At 42.6% G+C, this 24,315-nt stretch overlaps 1 protein-coding gene and 1 long non-coding RNA gene across 2 annotated transcripts; one reads left to right on the plus strand and one right to left on the minus strand.

The window, feature by feature from the left end:
* Nucleotides 1–3,767: 3,767 nt before the first annotated feature.
* LOC121589028 lies at nt 3,768–4,293 on the plus strand. The gene is made up of 3 exons (XR_006004256.1): nt 3,768–3,778; nt 3,840–3,917; nt 4,054–4,293. It is a non-coding gene; the product is annotated as an uncharacterized LOC121589028 (long non-coding RNA).
* Nucleotides 4,294–5,499: 1,206 nt separating this feature from the next.
* Nucleotides 5,500–21,385, minus strand: LOC121589021 (cell wall integrity and stress response component 1-like). Its single transcript, XM_041907581.1, has 4 exons — nt 21,248–21,385; nt 8,369–8,606; nt 8,171–8,262; nt 5,500–6,318 (listed from the first exon to the last, which is right to left on the minus strand). Exons 2-4 carry the CDS (start codon nt 8,424–8,426, stop codon nt 5,851–5,853), a joined length of 618 nt encoding a protein of 205 aa, XP_041763515.1. The 5' UTR covers nt 8,427–8,606; nt 21,248–21,385; the 3' UTR covers nt 5,500–5,850.
* Between the last annotated feature and the right edge of the window lie 2,930 nt (nt 21,386–24,315).

The raw sequence follows: 24,315 nt of genomic DNA on the forward strand, positions 1-24,315 counted from the left end.
CTTCTGAGCCAAATTCAGGTTACGGACACGGTGCAGCCTGATCAAATGCCGGAACTGTTGAACAGCGTTTTATGCCAGTTATGCCCCATGGCCTCCCGTATGTTGTTGGTGAACAATATGCCGAGCAGACGCAGTCTCTCTACTTCCCGCAGCCACGGTACATGTATTGGGGAGGCTGTTGGTGTGATGTGTCCTATGTCTAGTCCCGTAGTTTTTTCCACGTTCAGTTTCGCCCCAGCGGTTCTGCCGAACGCTTCGATAGCTGCTTTCACTTCCTCGAGTTTGGAAAGGGAGGTTGTCACCACCGAGATGTCGTCAGCATATGCGTTGATCAGGTCATCCTGATCGCAACAAATGCTTTCTAATCTGGTGATGAGCGGATTAAGGTAAAGGACAAAAAGATGCATGGATAAAGGATCGCCCTGTCTGACAGAACGTCGGATGGGTAAGGATGGGGAAAGGTTTCCATTCACAAGGATACGGGAGGAGGATCGTTCACCAACTGTTCGCAAAAGTCGCACTAGTCCTAGATTGAAGCCCAGAGAAGACATAGTCTGCCACAAAAAACTTCTATTAACCCTGTCAAAAGCCTGTGAAAGTTCAAAGGAAACGAGCTTACCACACTTTTGTTGATTCCTGAGATCAACCACCCGCTCCTTAACAGAGAGCACCGCTTGAAAAATGTTGCAAAGTTTGTTGCTACACTTTTGTGCTGTCGATATTATCCCCCACTTCCTGATTATAGAATCAAGGCGTAGTTTGATAATTCTCGACAGAAGCTTCTAGTCCGTGTTAAGCAGGGATAAGGGCCGAAAACAGGAAACGACGCCCGTACTTCCTCTTTTCCCCACGATGACTATGACACCGTCAACAAAGTCCCGTGGAAACCCACCTTCAAGAGCCTCGTTCAAAATGAGATGTAATTCTCTATGGATTATCCCGTATGCACGAAAATAAAATTCCTTAGGGATACCATCAGGATCGTGAGTCTTTCGCGACGCAGATTTTTTAATTGCATCCATTATGTCATCAGGTGTGATCTCACCCATGCAATTATTATTGGTATCACAATCCTCTGGAATGATTCGACTGCAGGTAAACGTGTCGTCGGTAGCTAAATCTTCGTCAGAGTATAGTTGTGTGTAGTATGTGCGAATGTGTTGTCTGATGTCTCCTTCTTGATCAATCACTCTGCCATCTTCAGACAAAAGTTTGTCAATTACGGTACGAGTTCGCCTACGTTCCTCAAGTTGAAACGTAGACACTCTCTCGCCAGCAACGCGTGTCTCGTTAATTTGTGTGTATTCTTCAGAGAAGCGTCTTTGAAGAGACAAGATTTTACCCTTGACTCTGTTGATGTTGCTAAGCTCCACAGGGTTTGTTAGGTAATTATTGTAAGAGTTTTTTAAAACTCTATGCAGCATGTCCATACGCAAGCGAAACGAGGAGTATTTTTGATTCGTCTTCCAGCGGAAAAACGATTTAATTTTTGGTTTGGCGAATTGAATCCACCAATCCATCCAGCAGCTGAAGTTCCTTCTTTGTCTTGTCCATACATTCCACTTGCATCTGAACTCCCGCATATTTTCCTGTGTTAGAATATGAGGCCTTAGCTGCTTCGTGATCTTGAGCAAATGTTTACTGGAAGGCTAACTCGAACCGTCAGAGCTTTATGATCAGAAAAGGCTAGTACGTGTAAGTCAGTCGCGTTCCTCAGAGCAAGGCTGATATTTCTCTCACCCGTTGCGTCCTTTTGATTCAACACACAGTTAAAATCCCCTGCAAGAACGACATGCTGACATGCATTTCGCAGGTAGTACGCTAGGATACGATTGAAAAACTCCTCCCGCTCTGACCAACGCTGACTTCCAGAAGGAGCATAAACGTTACAGAGTGTAGTAGTATTCTCAAGACGAAGGCAGATTATACTAGAGTCTAAACTGCGTTCGACGTGAGAATATTTGAGGTGTTCCCGTAAAGCTATCGCCGTTCAACGTTTATCAACATTCACATTCGAGAGCACTTTGTACCCAGGAAGCGAAATGTTGCCATCATACACTTCTTGTAAGAAAATAACATCTGCGTCAATTAATCGAACAAATGAACGCATTGTATTTATTTTTGTCGTGTTTGAGATGGTGTTTAGATTAATAGAAACAAACAAAAAACTTTCGTATCGATTCATCTCTAATAATTTTCTATCCATCAGTGTGTGTACTAGTAAGTGTAATTGTCTTTGCATTTTTCGGTGGTCGGCCAGGTTTACGCCTGACTATTCCCTCGATCGATGCATTAGACGTGTCACTGTCTGTGTCGTCTACGTTTCTGCGCTTACCTTTAGTATCAGGGTCAGGATTGGTGGTGGGAGGTGTGGGAGAGGGATCTCGAGGAATTTTGAACACAGGTACAACAAGCGCCGTAGTGCTTTCGTATTCCTTCCCCTGTGCTGATGATGTCGATGCTGTCGGTGTGCTGCTTGCTTCCGTCGGAGCCACCGTCAGAGCCCTCGGTGCTATGGTCGGTTCCGTTGGTGCTACGGTCGGAGCCTTCGGTGCTACAGTCGGAGCCTTCGGTGACACGGTCGGAGCCTTCGGTGCTACCGTCGGGGCCTTCGGTGTCGCTGTCGAGGCCTTCGGTGCTATGGCTTTGTTAGCATGCGGAGCAGCCGCATCTTTTAGCGTTTTTGCCGGAGCCTTCGATGGTGTATTGTTTCTGGATGCTGATGCTGGTGCTGTTGCTTTTGTCACTCCGGCATATGACGCGCCTTGCTTAGCGAGGCTGCGCTTGCTCTGCATGCATCCCATACCAGTATGTTCGGGCATTAGGCAATACCGGCAGTATGGATTTTGCCCATTGTAAGTGACAGTGGTGCGCTCGTCTGCGATGGTCATTGTTGGTCCGATTTGGATTGCCGGTGATCTAAGGATGATCTTTACCGCGATAATCCCGGTTTTTTCCCCGGCACTTTACTATCCGGACCGTACTCCGTCTCGGTGATCGAAACTACCTTGCCGAAACAACACATCGCTGCTTCTATTTCAGCTCTCGTGACATACGGTGGAAGCTCGTGCAGTCGCACTTCCGTTGCACCGTCTTCCAGTAGAATTGGCAGCGGATAGGATGTTCCGTCGATCGTTAAGCTACGGCTCGATGATAGCTCGATGCGGTCGATGATAGCTACTTGTATGCGGCTACAAATGACAGCTACCAATTTCTTTTGTTCTTAATGTCAAATGTAGCTGCGGAATGTAGCTATCGTTTGGGAGCCCAGCTACGCTAGTTTGGTTTGCTGTCATATTGCGCTTGTCATTTATGATTGATTTGTGTTTATACTTGTAGCGATTGATTGGTTTGTGCTTTGCTCCATAAGTTTTATTGTTTATTTTAAGAACAACGATAAAATGGATCAAACTCAACTTCTACGAGCTATTGCTTCTGAAGTGGCTACTTTAATGATGCTTCTTATTGAAGAGGAGGAAGAAGAAATCAACAGGAAATCGAAAGGCGCTGCTGGATGACCGATCTCTTCCTGGAGCGGGAAAGTGTGTGGAGCCGGTTGTTTCGGGCAATTGACGGAGAAGGACCAAATGACCAGCTCAATAGCTTTCTAAGGGTGAATAAGGAAGAATTTTACTATTTGCTCTCACGGATTGGTCCTAAAATGACCATGGAAGACACGACGATGAGGGTATCGATATCTGCCAAACAGCGGTTGTGCATCGGCCTGCGCTTTTTAGCTTCTGGAGATTCATATAAATCGCTTTCTTTTTTGTTCAGGGTGAGTTACCGAAACATCAATATTTCACTTAATGTATTAATACTTCTTTTATTGATTTTAGGTTTCTTGCTCATCCGTATCCCAAATCGTTCGTGAAGTTTGCACGCTTTTAATCGATGAATTGAAGGAGTATGTTAAGGTATTATTATATTTCATCAAGATTCAGGCCGTTTTTGCTAATATGTGTTGGTTAATTCTCGGGTGCAAATGTGGTGTTCATTGAAACTGTATAACTTAACTCATAAACTAACCTATGGAATGGTACCATACTACAGTGCATCAACGGCTAAACAACATGCCCGTCTTGGTATGAATCTTCGTATGGACTGACACCCCGATCCAAGGACTGACTATCCGGCTGCGTGTTACTCAATAAGTTTCAAAAACCTGTATAGCCTGGCGTGACTGAAAAAGTCGTTTTGCCAAAAGTAAGAAACTAATGTATACTAATTTATTGTAACTCTAAAACTATATACCTTTATTATATGTATACTATAACTACTGTATACTATATCATAAGCTACTACCATGTATTTATTATTGTAAGTTATAAATAGAAATAGGACCGAACTGATGAGTGTAAATATTCCGACGTGATATATCACATATATTCATCCAAGATGGATTGTATTCGATCCGATATATCCATCTATGATGAATTGTATTTGTTTAATAGGAATATTTTGAAAGTCCCATAGTATTCAATACATCTAATGTATCTTTAACTCTACGACCGGATATTCGGGTAATATTTTCATTTTTACACTGAAATAACTTTTTATTTAAAAGCAGTAACTACTTAATTTTTTCACGTATCTTTAGGAAATTTTATTCTTATGAAGGGAACATGATGAACTTATTTTAAAAAAACCTTAATATTTAAATATATTTACTTTTGATACACCTTATCTCTACGACCGGTATAAACGGGTATCCCATTTATTTTGTATGAGAAGTGATACTTTTTAATTTTAAAACTTTCATAACTTATGGTGTGATACTTATTAATAGATTTTAAATTTGCTGTAATGATAAAGGCATTAGCCTTATTAACTTTATAAAGAAATTAGAATTTTAAAGCTTCATTTAGTATTGATAAAATATTTTATTTTACACATGGTATCGGTTATTCTATTGGTTGCCTTCAATATTGAACCATATTAAATTAATTAGTAATTTTATACTTCTTGGACTTTTCTGATGATTTTTATGAAATATGAAAATAAAAGCAGGAATTATTCATAAACAAATATTTTTAAACCATGTTTTTGTGTTATTTCATCTTTGTTACTAAAAAATCGAACGTTTAAAATGTGTTGCATATTGAAATATGCATTATGTTCTATTTTTCCATCATATTTGCTCTCTTTTAATCATATTTCATTCATAGAAAACAATACCAGCAGAGAGAAAAGTTAGGCAAAGTTAGTATATTTCATGAAATTATATAATTATGAAAGTGTACTTACCATACGTATAATTAATAACATTGCTTATGGAACAACTCAAATTTCCGCGTTTGTCGCATCTCGTGATTTGCAACCAAAATACCCCTTATTATCGTGTAATTTTGCAAGTAGGGTGTTGTTTAACCCACTTCATTAATTATTTGCTATGATTCGGACTGAATATAACAGTTTCAAACCTTTATTATTTGGCAATTTAAAATTGATGTGTGAAATCAGTACAATTTGCTCAAAGAACTGTCAAATGTGCTCAAAGAATTTTGAAAACCGCGTATCTCCGAATCCGCGAATAAGAGGTACCGTGTATCTCGAGGACAGCCTGTACTACGAAATCGGCCTAAACTATCGTCTTGGGGAACCCTAAATGTCTCCACCGAACTGCCCAGTAATCATCACCCAATTTAATATACAAACTGCGAAAGATACGTTTTTAGCAAACAATAGAAAACATTTATATTTTATTAACACAAATTCATGCGTTAAAGGCTAAATCGTACTGTTATGAAGATTATTTCATCAAAATTCTTAATTTTTATTTTTCTTGTACCAAAAGTTCATAGAATTTACTGTCAATGTAAAACAGCTAACAAATAGGCACTTGGGTAATTAGAAGTAGGCATGATCATTGTGTTCCACTAGTTGATCTTCATAAAAATTTTCAATTTGCTCGTTCATTGTTGTTGTCACAGCATGAATAAGCTTTGCACAGAACTGTGGGTGACTTTGCTCGTAAGTGGCAACTTGTGCTTCTACTAAGCTACCCAAAGCTCTGGCTTTGGAACAGGACGCTGCAGAAGTAGTAGCTGGGTTTACCAAGGCTTTAACAGTCTCTAAACAATCTGCAATTTGCTGTGATCGTGTTGAACGGTCGAGCTTCCTCTTTTGACCTTTGGAAGGCGTTCGGCCCTGAAGCATACCACTGTCTACGTCTGAGGTAGCTGTTGAGGCAGCAGTGGAGGTGGAGGTAGCTGTAGGGGCAGCAGTGGAGGTGGAGGTATTTGTAGGGGCAGCTGTGGAGGTGGTTGTAGAGCAAGCGTTGGAGGTTGACGCCGTAGGGGTTTTTACCAGATTTGCCTGTAAAAATATATAAAAAATTTATTTTAATTTTATTTCGTTTCAGTTACCGTCTAATGCTACAGAATGGCTCAAGATCTCAAAATTCTTTGAAGAAAAATGGAATTTTCCCCACGTAATAGGGTCCATTGATGGAAAACATGTGACGTTAAAACAGCCTGCAAATACTGGAAGCCAATTTTTCAACTGCAAACAAAACTTTAGCATCGTGCTGTTGGGTATAGTGGACGCAAATTGCAACTTTATTTTTGCTGATGTCGGTTGTCAAGGGCGTATCTCAGATGGAGGTGTCTTAACAAACAGTGCTATATATGAAAGGCTGGAGCGACGGGAGTTAAATATACCTGTTCCTGAAATTTTGCAAATTCCCTACAATATCGAGGTGCCATATTTATTTTTGGGTGATCAAGCCTTTGCATTTAAAGAATATTGCCTTCGACCTTTCAGCGGAATGCATGCAGCAAACTCAATTGAACGTTTGTTCAATTACAGACATTCACGCGCTCGTCGAACAGTTGTAAACGGTTTTGGTATTGATGCAAAGGTGTGGAGAGTTTTGGCAAAACCAATGGAATTGGAACCAGATGTAGCGGAAAAAGTTGTCCTTGCAACAATACATCTGCACAATTTCAAACGCAGACATCTACTTTGGAACTATAATTCAACACTTCTTGCACGCTCTAGAAATACAGCATCTACATCTGAAGAATCTAACGTTGAATCCACTATTTCAATGTTACCTCTTCGACATGTTGCTTTGAGACTAGTGATGAGTCAAGTACCACTTTTCACTGTGTGGTGCTGTGGTACCACGCACAGTCTACTGTGCTGTGTGTGCGTGGTAGCACACTTAATGTGTGGTCGCACAGTAACTGTGTTCCTGCACAGTTTTTGTGCACGCACACAGCTACTGTGCGACCGCACAGTTGCTGTGTTATCACACAGTTACTGTGTTATCGCACAGTTACTGTGTTATCGCACAATTAGTGTGCTTTGCACACTTTTTGTGCTCCGCACAGCTACCACACAGTTTGCACAGTTTGTGTGCTCCGCAGGACGACACGAGCGGCTTTCAGATTTTGAATGTCTAATTAAAGTCATTTAAGTTTCATTTTGATGAAACTTATTCGATTTAATCTTACTTTACAAATAAATGATGTTTTAAGTATACATATTAACATATTAACACTTTAGATTGCAAAAATAACAATGAAAACCTCGATTTATTCACTTGCACAGTTTGTGTGCTCCGCACAGTTTGTGTGCTTCGCACAGTTATTGTGTGCTCCGCACAGTTTGTGTACAATCCGCACAGTTGCATACAATAACTGTGCGGAGCACACAATAACTGTGCGGAGCACACAAACTGTGCGGAGCACACAAACTGTGCGGAGCACAGAAACTGTGCGGAGCACACAAACTGTGCGGAGCACACAATAACTGTGCGGAGCACACAAACTGTGCGGAGCACACAAACTGTGCGGAGCACACAAACTGTGCGGAGCACACAAAATGTGCGGAGCACAAAAATCGTGCGGAGCACACAAACTTTGCGGAGCACAAAAATTGTGCGGAACACAAAAAATGTGCGAAGTGTGGCACCACAATTTTATAAAATGTGCAATTGTGCTCGCACATTTTACTGTGCTGTGTGTGCGTGGTGGCACAGTGGTACTTGACTCATCACTATTTGAGACCGACTAGAGTGTTGCAAAACATGCGATTGCACTTGGCGCGGCATTTGAAATTAAACGATCCACTTCCGTTTTCTCTACCACAGCCTCATAGAATAACTTAATGTAAAATTCAACCGGCAACCATTACCATTCTACATACACACTTTTTTACTTACACTATTTAGCGTTCGACGCGGAACAACTGTGTCGTGCAGAAACGACATGGCTTCGTAGTCGTACCACACATCCTGCAAGATTTTGCTGGCGCCTAAAAAACAGTATCAAAACACAAATAAAATATTATTTTTGAAAACAGCCTGGTTTGTACTCTGTGAATACTAAAAAAGTTTAATAAAAAAGTGAATTTTACTTACCGGAACCCGTTGTTTGGCTTCGTGCGATTTCTTTTTTGGTGCGTCTGTAGGTATTCATAAGGTTTTTCCATTATTCCTGGGCTTCCTCAGGTTTTTCGTCCAGCGCTGCTCCAATTTCTCGCCAAGCCTGGTGGCGTATTTCGTGGTTTTTATACTGCCGGTCGGAATCCTTCCGCAGGCATGGATAGGTTCCAACCAGATGGATCAGGTGCATTACCTTTTCCGTTGCTTGTATTGGCTAAAAACAAAGAAATTATAGGACTGTAATGATTATTTATTTGGGAGAACAAATAAACTTACGTTTTTTTTTATTTTTATATGATCCAATTAATATATTAATTATTTTAAATTATGTTATAACATTTTCTTTCATATATAATTTAAATTTTTGAAATAATTATGCAATTTAAAAATAAATTTTATTTTTGAATGTCACTTTCCAACACTTCAATGTATGGTATAAACATGAGCGATAACAGATATGTCACTGTGTAGCCGCTCGTAACCCGCATACATCGGGTTACGAGCGGCGACATGCTGACAGTTCTAGAACAAAGGAAATCGGTAGCTGTCATTTGTAGCCGCATACATGTAGCTATCATCTAGCCGTAGCTTTAGGGAATGCTTCCCCTGGTGTTGTGCAACGATCAGCTCCGCTTGTTGCATCGTTTCCGTCTCAACGTAAACGATTGCCGTCGAGGTGCACAATTGAATTCTTGTGACGACCTCTCCGGCTTTGAGTGTATCGACAATAAAGTCAATCACCTCTGAGCGGGAAGGGCGTCTCGGAATCCCCTCGTACACTAATTTAAAAGTGTTTGCCCTTATGGGCCGTGGTTTCATTGTCTCCATGACAATTCGTTCGCTCGTGTATTGTCGATAAGTACTTTTGCTGTTAGAAAAACACGTCTGATCAATTCAGCAGTCAAGAGCCAACTGTTGGAAAAATATATACATGTAATAGCTCTTTTCAAATTTTGTAGGCATTGGTAACATGGTATCAATTTCAGATGGAACTGTGAAAGATTTTATAGTTAAGAAACTTAATTATGGAAAGGCACGAAGTGATGAGAAAGGGTTACGACATACGGTTAAACGTTAAAAAGAAAGATTTAAAAGATTTAGATAGATATATTGGTCCATTAATTGTAAAAGTTTTTTATTGAATTAATGATTTAGGCATTTATACAATTAGGATATGAGTTGTGATTCAAGTTTTGATATGAATTATGTTGGAGTAAACGTATATGAATTTAATAAGTAAAAATTATATATGAAATACTAACTATCTGTTCTAGTTCTTAAAGAATTTCCTCCTAGCATTTTGCCTTATCCCGTGCAGGCTCGGCTACTTTATTCTACTCATTTTAATACAAAACTAATACAAAACTAAACTAATAAAAATATTTACCCAAACTTAAACCTTTACTACCTATTCTAAACAAAACAGCTTACATATAACAATTATGATCTAACTTTCAAATGTATGTAAAAGAGGACTGAAGTAAATGTATTACCCTGATCTAAACTAACTGCCACTAGCTTGCATTTAATTTCTTTTAATTCTATCCTGACTATTTCCTGTGATAAATCTTCTACCCTAGCTGTAAAGTTTAAAATTATCGCCGAGCTACATGGTTGGCTAAAAGTTGGTTGTTTCTCCTTTAAGAGTCGTCCTTTTATAAAATGTAGCGACCTTGCCCGCTACGATCCGTTTTCGATAAGGCTACGTGTAGCTGCGGCTAAAGGGGCGGCCGTGAGAATAAATATTGCGGATAGTTGCGAGAGGAGAACGAGCGAACCGAAAACCGAGAGAGCGAGCGATCGGACGAAGCGGTACGATGATCGAGCGGTTTTGCGGCGCGATGGCGAAAGAAAAAGACGCGACTTTGGTAACGGTTATCAGGTGGTTTGGTGGTGGTTTTGGATCGTGAAATAAAGTTTTTAGTTGGTTTGGCGTAATACCAAATAAAAATAATTTATTTAATTTTAAAAAGAAAGTAGTTAGTCGTTTCAAAAATATGAACCTGATGACTTTTCTGCAGTACAATACCTTACTATCTGTTGCGGTAGCAACGGGTAGGTTTGAGGCGATTTTTTAAATTGCAACGGCTGTGTTGAAGATTTTTAAATTGCAACGAAATGTTTCAATTGCAACGGTTAAGTTTGGAAAGAATTCGAAGCTATAGTAAGTATTGTATTGTTTCTCCAGTGCACGACATTGAAAGGCCTGCGTGCATCTCTGCGTTGAAGCTGGTGTGTGCATAGGAAACTTTGTGCGTGCATTGAGCTGGCGAGCAGATGTTCTTTTCAATGGGCGTTATGTTTCATGAGCGCGGCAGTATTCTGTTCTCGATTTAAATGGGTAGACGCTCACTCGCTTAGTCATAGATAGTTTTTATCCATACACTTTTTTCGCTGCTCTACAACGATGTAATTCATCACGTGTAGAAGCAGAACGCAGGCTGAGCACGGGATCAGCCGTGTCCAACTTTTTAACCAGCGCATTCTTGACGGTCCAAGCAAGCAATGTTAGTAACAATGGGTCGAGGTAAACATTGTCCCGATTATCAGCACCATATGATAAAGCGAATGGCTGCTGCTGGCATTAAGCGCAAAACGATCGAGTTCATAATGGAACGATCGCGCACTTTTGTGGCAAACGCGCTTCGGACAACCGAAACGTGCTTAGACAACCAAAACGCGCTTGGACAACCGAAACGCGCAAGTCAACCAGACGTCCTCAGAAGACCACGGCGAAAGAAGACCGTAAAATTGTTAATATATCGAAAAAACACTGGTCGCGAGGGCGGTGGTCCTGCTTATTACATCAAAAACCTAACCCAAAACAAAAAAAAACTACTAACAAATCTATCCGAAACGACATACTTGTGAAACAAACACACACACCAATACACATTCAAACATACACACACACACACACACACACACACACACACACACACACACACACACACACACACACCACACACACACACACACACACACACACACACACACACACACACACACACACACACACACACACACACACACACACACACACACACACACACACACACACACACACACACACACACACACACACACCACACACACACACACACACACACACCACACACACACACACACACACACACACACACACACACACACACACACACACACACACACACACACACACACACCACACACACACACACACACACACACACACACACACACACACACACAAACACAAACCACACATAAACCTGTCCCAACGGGTGCATGCTGCGTTGAAAACACTAGGGTCCTATCATTCTGTCCGATACTGTATCTGCTACAACAGCTTTCAGAAGAGAGTCGATGATACAGGGTTTACCAGTCCAATAAACAACTGTAAAAATGTTTATAACAGTCGTCTCCTTGAATAGGCACCACTGTCTACCACTTGTACACAAGTCAGATGGTGTAAGCTACTCTGTCCAAATGAATATCACAATAGTTATTTTCAATCGCACAGCTGTCAGAATCGGAATCTAGGCTATATCTTTGTTATGTACATGTACATGTACCCCTATCTTTCTATATTGCGTAGTTTATAATACGCAGTTTAGTTCTTCGAATGAAGCTTTAACACTGAAGGGCCATGAATTAAAGCAATTTGAGCACTCGATCGTAGGCGGTAAACAAAAAATGCAAATTCGTATAAATATTGCCTAATGCTTACGCTTTCAAATCAAATAAAAAACAAACTGCTACCTTAAAACCACGGCAGTCATTCAACATAGTTAAAAATACTTAAAGTATTACATCAAAAGAACGCGATTATCTTCGGAAATAGAAAGGTATGTTAGTATTGAATGCGGGAATCGTGATTATCCTTTTGTAACGATTTGAATATGTGTTTTAGGCATGTTAGAACAAGCGATAGTTCCGTGTAGTAATGACGAAGAAGAGCAACCAACAACTTCTAAACGTAGAGCTACATCGCTGGAAGACAGAAAAAGAGTTGTTGCTGCTTATGAACGGGGCCAAACGGTGCCAAACATAAGCAAGATGTTTGGTTTGAACCGTTTTACGGTGTACAGCATCTTGCGCAAAGTGAGATTGACCGGTGTAGTGGAAGTTAGAAAACGTGGTGGGACTAAACCCAAGAAGCTGTCGAACGATGTTATTGACAGCATGAAACGTTGGATTGACCAGGATTGCACGATAACACTACGGAAAATGCAGCAAAAATTGGAGCAGGAACATAACATACAGGCCAGCAATACCACCATATCACGAGCGATAGAAGGGTTTCATTATTCTTTCAATCGTGTGAATAGACACCCAGAGAGAAGAAACGCACCTTCTAACATTGAAGAAAGGTGAAAATATGCCGTGGAGTTTATGTCGCTTCCTCGTGAATATAGCGAGAGAAATATCATCTACATAGATGAAGTAGGCATGAACGTAAGCATGCGTGCAACAATGGAGCGTTCGACAGTCGGCAAACCTGCAGTGATAGTAGTACCACAGTTTCGGAGCCGCAATATTTCCATCGTTTGTGCTATGGCTAGGCATGGTATTGTGCATTATGTAGCCAAAACAACTGCGATTGAGCGGGTTTCCTATAAGGATTTTATTTTACAACTGAAAGGCATATTGGAAGAAGTTGGAATTTTTGAACCGGTATTGGTAATGGATAATGTGGCATTTCATAAATGCAATGAAGTCAAGGAATGCATTACCCAACACATTAACGCTATATTGGTGTATCTTCCGCCTTACTCTCCATTTCTCAACGCAATTGAGAATATGTTTAGTAAGTAGAAGAACATTGTGAGACGTGCTAATCCGGAAAACGAGAATGATCTGATGACAGCCATTGAAAATGGTGCTTCTCTAATAACATTCCAAGATTGCGAGGGTTACGTGCACCACATGTGGGAATATATCAATAGATGTTTAAGTGGAGAACAAAAATTAGATTAATTTTAGATTTGTTATGCACATGCTTTTAATGTAACCTCCTATACACCAAAATGATTGGGCTTTCTGTGAACTACGAAACAATCTGTGAAACTTTTACGTTAACAATTATTATGAATTACTAATGCTACACTATCATTATGTTCCTATTCGTATTTTGTTATTCTAATTGCGTTACCATTATGTTACCATGAATTAATTTTTAATAAAAAGATGCACAGCATTGCATTAAAAAAAAAACATGTACCTTAAGTTTGTGGTGTTCGCCTGTTCAAATTAAGTGAATTGGGAAGGACAGCTTTTTCTCATCATTTGAGGTCTGCGATATTAAGGGTTAATTAGGGTCTCAAGTAGATAGTTAGAGAGCTTAGGAGATAACGGGAGAGTCGGGCAAGACACACATAATGAGCGCGAGAAATGCGTAGCCTCGCGAAAGTGCGTAGGTGCGTGAGAAAGGACAGGTGCGAGAGAAGGAATAGGCGCGCGAGCGTAAGGCGAGAGAGAGAAGGTATAAAAAGGAGCATCCGATCGGATAAGCTCTCTTTCTTAATACTCCGGTATACCGCGACAATACTGTTCTCCTGCGCACGATTAACATAATAAAGTGAATATAATTGTAGAAACTTACAAATTGGTGACCCCGACGTGATCTGAAGTATGTCGTGAAAAGTGTCGTGATTAGTGCAACAAGTGCTAAGTGCATGGCCAATGGATAGAGGAAACAACAACCGTCGTCGCTAACGCACATCACGGTCCCACCTCTTCAGCTGTTCACGTCCCTGTTATCATCGTGCTGCAGCGCAGGACTGGAGTATAACGCACACGGACACATACACTGCGTGTCGGAACATTAAGGAGAGTGCAACGCGTTACCGCGTGGACAGTGTTTTACCGCTACTACAAAACCTGTCAATCCAACGTACGGGGTGAATGCCATCGTGAAATCCGCGTTTCGGACCATGCGGTAGCCCACATTGTGAGTGTCGCAAAGGAAACCACTCACGGGTTTTTTTTTCCTCGTTTTCGGATGGGAAGAAGCCAGCCCTCCGAAAACTGACGAGTGTAACACGGGACCACGCCAGAGCAGCGATTTTCCCGTGTGAAGAACAAGGCATAGGAAGCAACGCGATCTTCTATTTGGCAAACCGCGTGATGCAGCCAACCCGATCTTCTATTTGGCAAACCACGTGACGCAGCCATCGCGATCTTCTATTTGGCAAACCACGTGAAGCAGCCATCGCGATCCTCTATTTGGCAAACCACGTGACGCAGCCATCGCGATTTTCTACGTGGCAAACCTCGTGAAGCAGCCATTGCGATCCTGTATGGTGGAAACCACATGCATCAGCCATCTCGATCCTGTATGGTGGAAACCACGTTAACCCATCGCGCAGCAGAAATCGAGCTGTGTAAAACAACGGGAAGCAGCATAAGATGACGTGCCAATCATTCGACGGAACATCATAGTGAACGAACGGACTCAGATTTCAACGTGAACGAACGTGCGGAACATCGTGGATGACGGGTGCAGCTTTTTACGGTGCAACATCGTAGATGACGTGTGCAGTTTTTCGTCGGCGCAGCCATCGCAATAACGTGTCGAGATTTTCATCGGCGCAGCATCGTCTTTGCTGCATGAACCACAACGCCGCAGCCGCTATCGAGAACAACGAGCTGAGAACCTCGTGGTGACCTACCGGCTGCTGACGCTATACGCCACGATATCGGTGAGCTCGTTCCTTTATTTTATTTTATCTTTTCTCTTATTATAACGTATTTTCCCGCGTTCCATCATTATATTATTATCGTATATACTAGTGCGTTAAATGTTAACATGCATTAAATTTGAATTTGCCGACCTATTTATATATATGCATATTTATACATATTTCACAATCGTTTCGTGATACGTCGTAAACATTCAAACAAAAATTTTTTTTCATCATAATACGCAATTTTCATCAAAAAAAAAAAAAATTCAATTCAATAGTGTAAGCATTTTAGAGAGAATTAGGTACATTTTTTTTATTAGATAGGGAATATTCTGTGAACCCAAAATGTCAAAGAACGAAAGTGATGATAAAAATGCTGGTCCCAGTGCAATTCCGGTGCGAGCCGCGGGGCCGTCATCAGTGGCGGGAACGATGGAACAAGAAAACTCTCATTTGGCCATAGAAAAAATTTCCACAAAATTGCCTTGTTTTTGGGAAGACGCTCCAAGCGCATGGTTTGTGGCAGCAGAAGCTGAGTTCGATATTTCAAACGTTACAAGGGAACGCTCGAAATATTCTCACGTTCTAAACGTGCTCCCGAAAAACGTCTTGCCGAAAATAATGGACATAATAACTATGCCATTACCAAACAACCCGTACTCACATTTAAAAAGTCAACTTCTAGAAAGGCTTAACGCGAGTGAAGAACAACGAATCACTCAGTTGTTGTATCACGTACAAATGGGTGATCGTAGTCCGTCTGATTTTTACAGACACATGGTTCAGCTGGCAGGTGATTCTGCAAACCTCACTTCCGAGCTTATTCGTAAGCTTTGGTTATCAAGATTGCCAAAAACAATGGAAGTAGCGCTCATTGCCATCGGAAACCGAGAAATCAATGAGCTAATTAAAATCGCAGACAGGGTGTGGGAAGCAACCCAAGCCGGAGCGGTATCATCAATCGCAGGCGTTTCTTCTAGTGAAAGCTCGGGAAGAAATCCCTCGAATGAAACTGCAATATTGCGACAGGAAATTTCTGAACTGCGTAGTATGCTAAGGAGAATTTCCTTCCAAACAGGAAATAATAGAGGAAGACAGAGAGAAAGATCTCAGAGCCAAAAACGTGCAAGAACACCATCACAGGTTCGGAAGCACCCCATGTGTTATTTTCATTTTCGGTTTGGCGAACAAGCACGACGGTGCCAAAAACCCTGCAATTTTTCGCAGCAAAAAAACTAATTTGCTCAACGGCAGCGGCGGGCAACCCGAGAGCAATATTGGGCTCCTCTCGTCTTTTCATTGACGATGAAAAAACAACATTTACCTTCCTTGTAGATACAGGAGCCGACGTGTCCGTCATACCGTACAATCTTTTTGGAAAAGTCATCAAACAAGCTGAACACCAACTAGTAGCAGCTAATGGTAGCCCTATTGCTACTTACGGAACCAAGTTGCTACAGTTAAGTCTTGGACTTAGGAGAGTGTTTTCGCACTGTTTCACACTTGCTGAAGTGAATCGACCAATCATTGGGGCTGATTTTTTAGCGAAGCACGATTTGTGGGTCGACTTAAAAAGAAAGAGGTTGATCGATCATCTTACAGGACAAGAAACGATCGCAACCATCGCTTTAGTGGATACACCTACCCCCAAAAACTGGATGATTGAATCGAGCATATTTGGTGAAATTTTTAAAAAATATCCAACTTTAGTGGATCCACCAGATTATAAAAAGCCAGTTAGGCATTCGATAGTACATAACATCGAAACCAAAGGAAGCTTACCATTTTCTAAACCACGACGTCTGGATCCGAAAAAGCACAACATTGCTCAAGCAGAATTTCAACACATGTTGGATCTGGGAATCTGCAGAGTGTCCTCGTCGTCAGCTTCGTCACCGCTACACATGGTACCCAAACCTGATTCAGATTGGAGACCTTGCGGCGATTATAGGCGTTTAAATGCCATCACAATACCTGATCGTTATCCGATCCCGCATGTGCAGGATTTTACGATGAACTTGGATGGTTGCAAATTTTTTTCTAAGTTGGATATCATTCGAGCGTACCACATCATACCTGTTGCCGAGGAAGACATCCACAAAACGGCGATAACCACGCCGTTCGGGTTATTTGAATTTCTAAGGATGCCGTTTGGCCTCAGAAATGCAAGCCAGTGTTTTCAACGACTCATGAATAATATTTTTCATGATTTAGATTTTGTGTTTGTATACATAGATGACATTCTGATAGCTAGTTCGACGCGTGAATCCCATTTAGAACACTTGCACATTGTTCTAAAACGTTTAACGGATCACGATATAAAACTTAAGCCATCAAAATGCATTCTTGGTGTGAATCAAATAGAATTCCTCAGCCACACCATTTCGGCGAAAGGGATAACACCATCGCCAGAAAAAATAATGGCCATTCGAGATTTTCCTTCACCATGTTCGGTGAAACAGCTTCAAAGAGTTTTGGGAATGGTGAATTATTATCACCGCTTCATTCCTAACATTTCAGATAAGCTAAGAGTGCTTCACCAGTTAGTAAAAGAGCACAACAAAAATAGGAAAATCAAATTCGAATGGTCTGACGCTTGTGAACAAGCACTAAATCAAATAAAGGATGAACTTTCAAACGCTACCATGCTCGTGCATCCGAAAAGTAATGCTACTTATACACTAACAACAGATGCTTCTAGTGTTGCTGTAGGGGCAGTATTACAACAAACTAGCGAAGGCATTTTGGAACCTCTTGCGTTTTTTTCTAAAACGATGACGCCCACGGAACAGAGGTATTCCACATTCGATAGAGAATTGCTCGCTATTACTCTTGGGATAAAACATTTCCGACATTTTCTAGAAGGTAGATCGTTCACGGTTTATACAGATCATAAACCATTGATCCATGCCCTAAATTCAAAAACAGAAAAATCCCCAAGACAATGCCGACAACTAGACTTTATTTCACAATTCACAACGGATATAAAGTACATTACTGGCGAGAGCAACGTTGTGGCAGATGCGTTATCTCGAATAGGAGAAACCAACGAAATCACAAACTTCACATATGAAGCAATTGCAAAGGAACAACAAAAAGACGAACAGCTAAAACAACTATTTGAAGACTCAAATAGTCAGGCAAACTCCAAATTCAAATTAAATCAATTAATATTGGATAAAAACAAACTAGTATTCGAGTCGTCGACTGGACAGAATAGGTTGTATGTTCCTCAATCTCTAAGAAAAAAAACTTTCGCCAACCTACACAACCTATCCCATCCGGGTATTCGGGCTTCACGCAAGCTGTTATCCGAAAGATTTTTCTGGCCGTCAATGAACAAGGACGTGGGAAACTGGACTAGTTCGTGTGTTGGATGCCAAAAAGCTAAAATTGGTCGTCACACTCGCTCGCCTTTGGAAGCATTATCCGTTCCAAAAGGGAGATTTGAACATGTGCACATGGACATCGTTGGTCCATTGCCACCATCCGAAGGAATGAGCTACTTACTGACCATTGTTGACCGTTTTACACGTTGGCCGGAATGCTATCCGATGCCTGATATGTCGGCTAAAACGCTAGCTGAAACATTTGTAAGGAATTACATTCCAAGGTTTGGTTGTCCATCTACAATCACAACCGATAGAGGCAGACAGTTCCAGTCAAAACTGTTTGAAGAACTAACAAAGTTGTTAGGAACACATCACATTAAAACGACTGCGTATCACCCTCAATCCAATGGAATGGTTGAAAGATTCCATCGACACTTAAAAGGAGCGTTAAAAGCCTGCGAAGACAATACGCATTGGATTTCTCGATTGCCACTGATTCTGCTGGGCATTCGAGTAGCATACAGAGACGCATTAAAAGGCGCTCCAGCAGAAATGGTATATGGAGAAAGTTTGCGACTTCCTTCCGAAGTATTTTTACCCTCTGCTGCAAAATCCGTCGAGGACGTACCCGAATTTGTCCAGGATTTTAAAAAAGCGCTAAGGCACATTGACCCATGCCCACCAAAACTAAATGATACAACACCGGTTTACTTACCAAAACACCTTCAAACCTGTAAACATGTTTTCGTACGGGTAGATAAAGGGAGAACGGGTTTACAAGCACCGTATGAAGGACCTTTTGAGGTAGTTCGACGGTGCAGAAAAATTTTCACGGTTAAAATCAAAGAAAAAAATGAATCTATTTCGATTGACCGCCTCAAACCTGCTTTCGAAATGGAGGGTGTCTCCAAAACAGGCAAAACCACAAATAGCCAAAAGAATGTTCGCTTTGCGAAAAACTAAATGAAATCTCAAGTTAAGAGACAAACACTCTCACAATTCTTTTTCTATCGCGACTCCGTCACTGGTGGGGGGTTCTGTGGTGTTCGCCTGTTCAAATTAAGTGAATTGGGAAGGACAGCTTTTTCTCATCACTTGAGGTCTGCGATATTAAGGGTTAATTAGGGTCTCAAGTAGATAGTTAGAGAGCTTAGGAGATAACGGGAGAGTCGGGCAGGACACGCATAATGAGCGCGAGAAATGCGTAGCCTCGCGAAAGTGCGTAGGTGCGTGAGAAAGGACAGGTGCGAGAGAAGGAATAGGCGCGCGAGCGTAAGGCGAGAGAGAGAAGGTATAAAAAGGAGCATCCGATCGGATAAGCTCTCTTTCTTAATACTCCGGTATACCGCGACAATACTGTTCTCCTGCGCACGATTAACATAATAAAGTGAATATAATTGTAGAAACTTACAAGTTCATTGACTAGTACACCTCTGCACCCCTTCGGTGAAGCAAGTAGCCTAATGAGAAAAGGCAAAGGCAAAGCGCCAGATGACGGCATGGGGCTGGTCATTCAGCAGAAAACCGATCGACTGCATGGTGTTAGTGTGTTACTGGTGCACATCACGATCTTCCAGCACGAACCTACAACGAAAGACTCTTGGGTGAATAACCCGGCAAACAGGTACTTCGTAATCGTTGCATTGATTAAGCCCCGTAGAAGGTGTGATGGAAATTTCTCTCCTCTCTCGGTGGCACGCTAGTTTTCCCATACTCACTAATGGCTTTCCGATCGAGTAGCGTCGCTTGTAACTCACACACACACACACACACACACACACACACACACACACACACACACAAAGTGGTTTGCCTGAAGCTTCTCCGGCCCGGTGGGAAACAATAGATTTTCCTCACGCACATGTGCGTGAACATGACGCGCATAACCATACACGCGTGAAATGGTGAACCACGATCAACAACCAGCATTCCAGCAAGCCAGCTAAATGCACACTTCCCCGCGAAGCAGCAAGAATTAGAATAAATTGAGACTCAATGGTACACAGTGGTGCCTATTCAAGGAGACGACTGTTATAAACATTTTTACAGTTGTTTATTGGACTGGTAAACCCTGTAAGGTAGTGAATCGTAGCGAAATAGTACCTGGCAGACTGGTCATCCTTGCGGACGATTCGCTCCCTATCACCTGATGGCCACTTGCTCGCATCATCGATGTACACCCACGAGAAGATCAGCTTACGCGTGTAGTGAAGTTGAAAACGGCAAAGGGAATAGTTACGCGTCCAGTAGCTAAAATTTGCTTGTTGCCTGTTGCGAAGCCTTCCGATTACACGTGTAATTTGTTTTCGTTTATGACATTCTGTCATGGGGGGGAGTATGTTGACGCTTCGCTTGGATGTTAAATGATAACTTGACGAAAGTGAGTTTCGTCAAGTGAGAATGAGCACGGTAGGAAATGATGAGTAGCGGGTGAGTTGCCACTCGCGTGAGTGGCAATCATAGAAAAATTATAAATAGGCCAACATAATGAATACACTTGCTCTTGCACTTTGGAAATTCAAACACATCGGTAAATATTCAGCCCACGCAAAATCATATCCGAATCGTTCGCGAGTGTTCAACCATACATTTCAATGAATCAAAACATTTATTTTGTTAATTATAAAAGAACCACAAGAAACCGTGCCGAATCCGACCGTTGTGCAATCGAAACCGAAAATTGTTTTATGAAATTGGACACAGTAGCTTACATCATCTGACGTGTGAGCAAGTGGTAGACAGCGGTGTCTATTCTAAACGACTATTGTTATAAACAAGTGGACAGTTGTTTATTATGATGGTAAACCCTGTAAGAGATGAAAACCCAAATTAAGTAAGCACATTTGAACACAAACCTCAGAATCGCTCGTTTCTTAATAGTCGGAAGTACTCTCCAGTCGACGAAGAAAAAATATACCCGACTCGGTGTAAAGCACCCGCGTTGGGCGCTGCGTTTCGTTTCTGAACAGTCGGAGGCACTCTCCGGTCGACGAAGGAAAAATCCCGCTGGCCAGCGCAGATTTTGGCTGGTCTCCCGCGCTGGACTTCAGCGATTCCTGCGCAGGGTTAGCGCCATCTGTTGGCGAAATGGACGAACTATTTATGGCGGTGGAGCAAAAAAAAAAACGGTCAAAAAATTTAAAATTATTGGCGTCCATTTTTTCGTCCGCTTCTTCTCCCTCCCTCACCCTGCCTTACCTTACTTGCGCTTCTGCCCGTGCCTTCCGCTGATTGGGTGTTGTGGTGTATGCGTTGATTCATGTTGTGTATTGTTATTGGTGTGCGGTTGTGTATTGTTATTGGTGGGTGTTAGCATTTATTAATTTGTGTGTGACCTTGAGACGATGCGGGAGAAGCTGGATTGGGATTCAAAGTGTTATCGGTGTATTGATGGTTTATTTTATTTCGTGCCGCTGCTGATGAGACCATTCGATGCCCCTGCCAATTGAGGGTGAAGAAGCCTATTTAAAACAAGCGTAGGAGAACGTCTAACACTAATCTATTTTTTTTTTTATTTGAACATGTTTGACGGTTCAACGACCTTCTAAGCATCATGTAGCACAGTGTATAGTGGCAATAAAATATTTTTTTTAATGTACAGAAATCTGTCTTGAGCTTTTGGGTCGTCACACACACAGCACGGGGAAAGTGACCGTCCACTCTATCATGCCGCGATCCCCCTCCCCGCCCGGCCCTTTGGATGAGGATGCGCTACATGATAGCTGAACCAGCCTTTCTTCCGATAAGGTAGCCGTACTCGCTCGTGTGGGGGGGGGGGGGGTTGGTGAAGGGTGGAGGATGCGTGCTCGCGTGCGCGACTTCGGGGGTGCGTGCTCGCGTGCGCGCTTTTGTGGGTGCGCGCTTTTGTGGGTGCGTGCTGGCGTGCGCGCTTTCGTGCGTGAGTGCTCGCGTGCGCGCGTACGTGCATGTGTCCATGTGTGCGTACGTGCGTGTGTGTGTGTGTGTGTGAGTGCGTGCGTGTGTGTGTGCACGTTCATGCATGTATGCGTGCATGCGTGCGTGTGTGTATGTGTGTCCTGAGAGACAACACAACCATTGGATTGGTACTACCATTTTTGCGACCGGCTCTGCTGTTGGGGGTATTAAAAAGACACACGATCGAAGCAAACGTGCGTGTGATATGTGGCACGTTTCTTTCCAATTCAGCTAGCCGTTGCAAGTGGAAAAAAACATTATGAATTGAATTCATACAAAATAGGATTCTGATTTTTTTTTATTACGGTGAGCGTATGGTGCTGCACCTGTCCGTCCAGAATCTGGCGGCTTGTTGGCTTGGAATCGGTATCGTGACGCCGTGCGGCCGGCACTGTTTTGGAATGGGTAAGGCTCGGTAGGTTCTTGTTTTGGTCAAGTGCATTCCGTGCATTTGTCGCGCCACGGCGACAGACCTGGCAGCAACAAAGTCATAACAAACTCTTTCCCGGTACGGATGGCGCTTCAAAGTTCTTTTTCTTATTATTATTCTCGTCATTACGGCCTACGCGATCATGTTGGCCTTTTCAGGACTTGACGTACACGTAGCTGGATAATCAGCCCTTGCTACGGCGGACGGTTCATACGCGCTAGAGCCCACGACGGACATGCAGATGTGCGGAATGATGGCGGTGCCGCGGGCCCGCTCCTATCCAGCGTGCAACTTACATACTGCCACACTGTCTCCTGTTCGGTGCATACGCAGCAGGCAGGAGGAAGGATGCACCTCCTCAACAAAAAAACACCGTCATGAATCAGCGGCGGATCTAACGGTAGACTGACTAGGCGGTCGCCGAAGATCTTTAGTATATAGTATGGCGTATGTTTACAAGTGGACAGAGTATTAGCGTCAAGGGCCCGCGGAAAGATGGTCGTTGGGGCCCCGTGGCGGGAGAACCATTTGCCCCCCCCCCTCCTCCTTCAAGCCGGCAATAATTGTAGGGCCTGTGACCGATGATCGTAAAGGTCCCATGGCCTAAGTTCCCTCCCCCTCCCTCCCTCCGCTGGCAATTTAGGTATACTGTTAAATCTCCCAACAGCTGTGTGCCAGTACCCCCTCCCCCCGGTCATCAGTTACCATTTACAGGGGCCACAACTCGTCTTTCAGCCTTTCATGAACACCTTCCTTTCCGATGGATCATAATATTCCGGAAGAGCATACATTCGGCGACAGTTTTGCACACAAACTCACACCCTTGACGGCTCAGCATATCTGTGTAATCTACACCATACGAAATCAAAAGCTTATGGTAACAAAGTTATGCTTAATGCTTAACACGTCTGCCAGTTAACTTTCCAGTATACTGGTTTCACAATCAGCTTGCGTTCTTGAAGCCGGCGGAACAGAATGTTGATAAAAATCAGCGCCGGGTTGAATGTGTTAATGCGAATTAGGGTTGTGCGCATTGCACAGCAAACCCTCCAGCGTGAGCTAGCGATTCCTCAGTCATTTTTACTTGGCAGCGTTTGAATTCATAGCGCTTTTTTGGTTTGATTTGTGAAAATGCAACTTCATCACCGCAATGATTGTTAACGGCTTTTTTGAGCGCCACAGGAACTCAAGAGCATTAACCATACGCGAGAAAGAGATAGCGCTATAGAGGGAAAAAGCACGGACGACGGCTGACAGCGATTGGCCGTCTGACGCACCACCAGGTCCAACGTTGGATGCAACAGCACGGTCTGGAGTTGGCCCCAGCCAAGACTGAAGCCGTCCTGATTTCGAGTAAGAAGACTCCCCCGCAGGTGACATTTCGCGTCGGTGACTTGGAAATCAAGTCGTCTAGGAGCATCAGGTACTTGGGCGTGCAGCTCCAAGATCACCTGAAATGGCGAGACCATGTCACCAACGTCACGGAAAAGGCGTCGCGCGTGGTGGCAGCTGTAACGCGCCTCATGCTGAATCACAGCGGCCCCAGGACGGCCAAGT

This window comes from Anopheles merus, chromosome X, assembly GCF_017562075.2.
Source record: "Anopheles merus strain MAF chromosome X, AmerM5.1, whole genome shotgun sequence".
Lineage (NCBI taxonomy): Eukaryota > Metazoa > Arthropoda > Insecta > Diptera > Culicidae > Anopheles > Anopheles merus.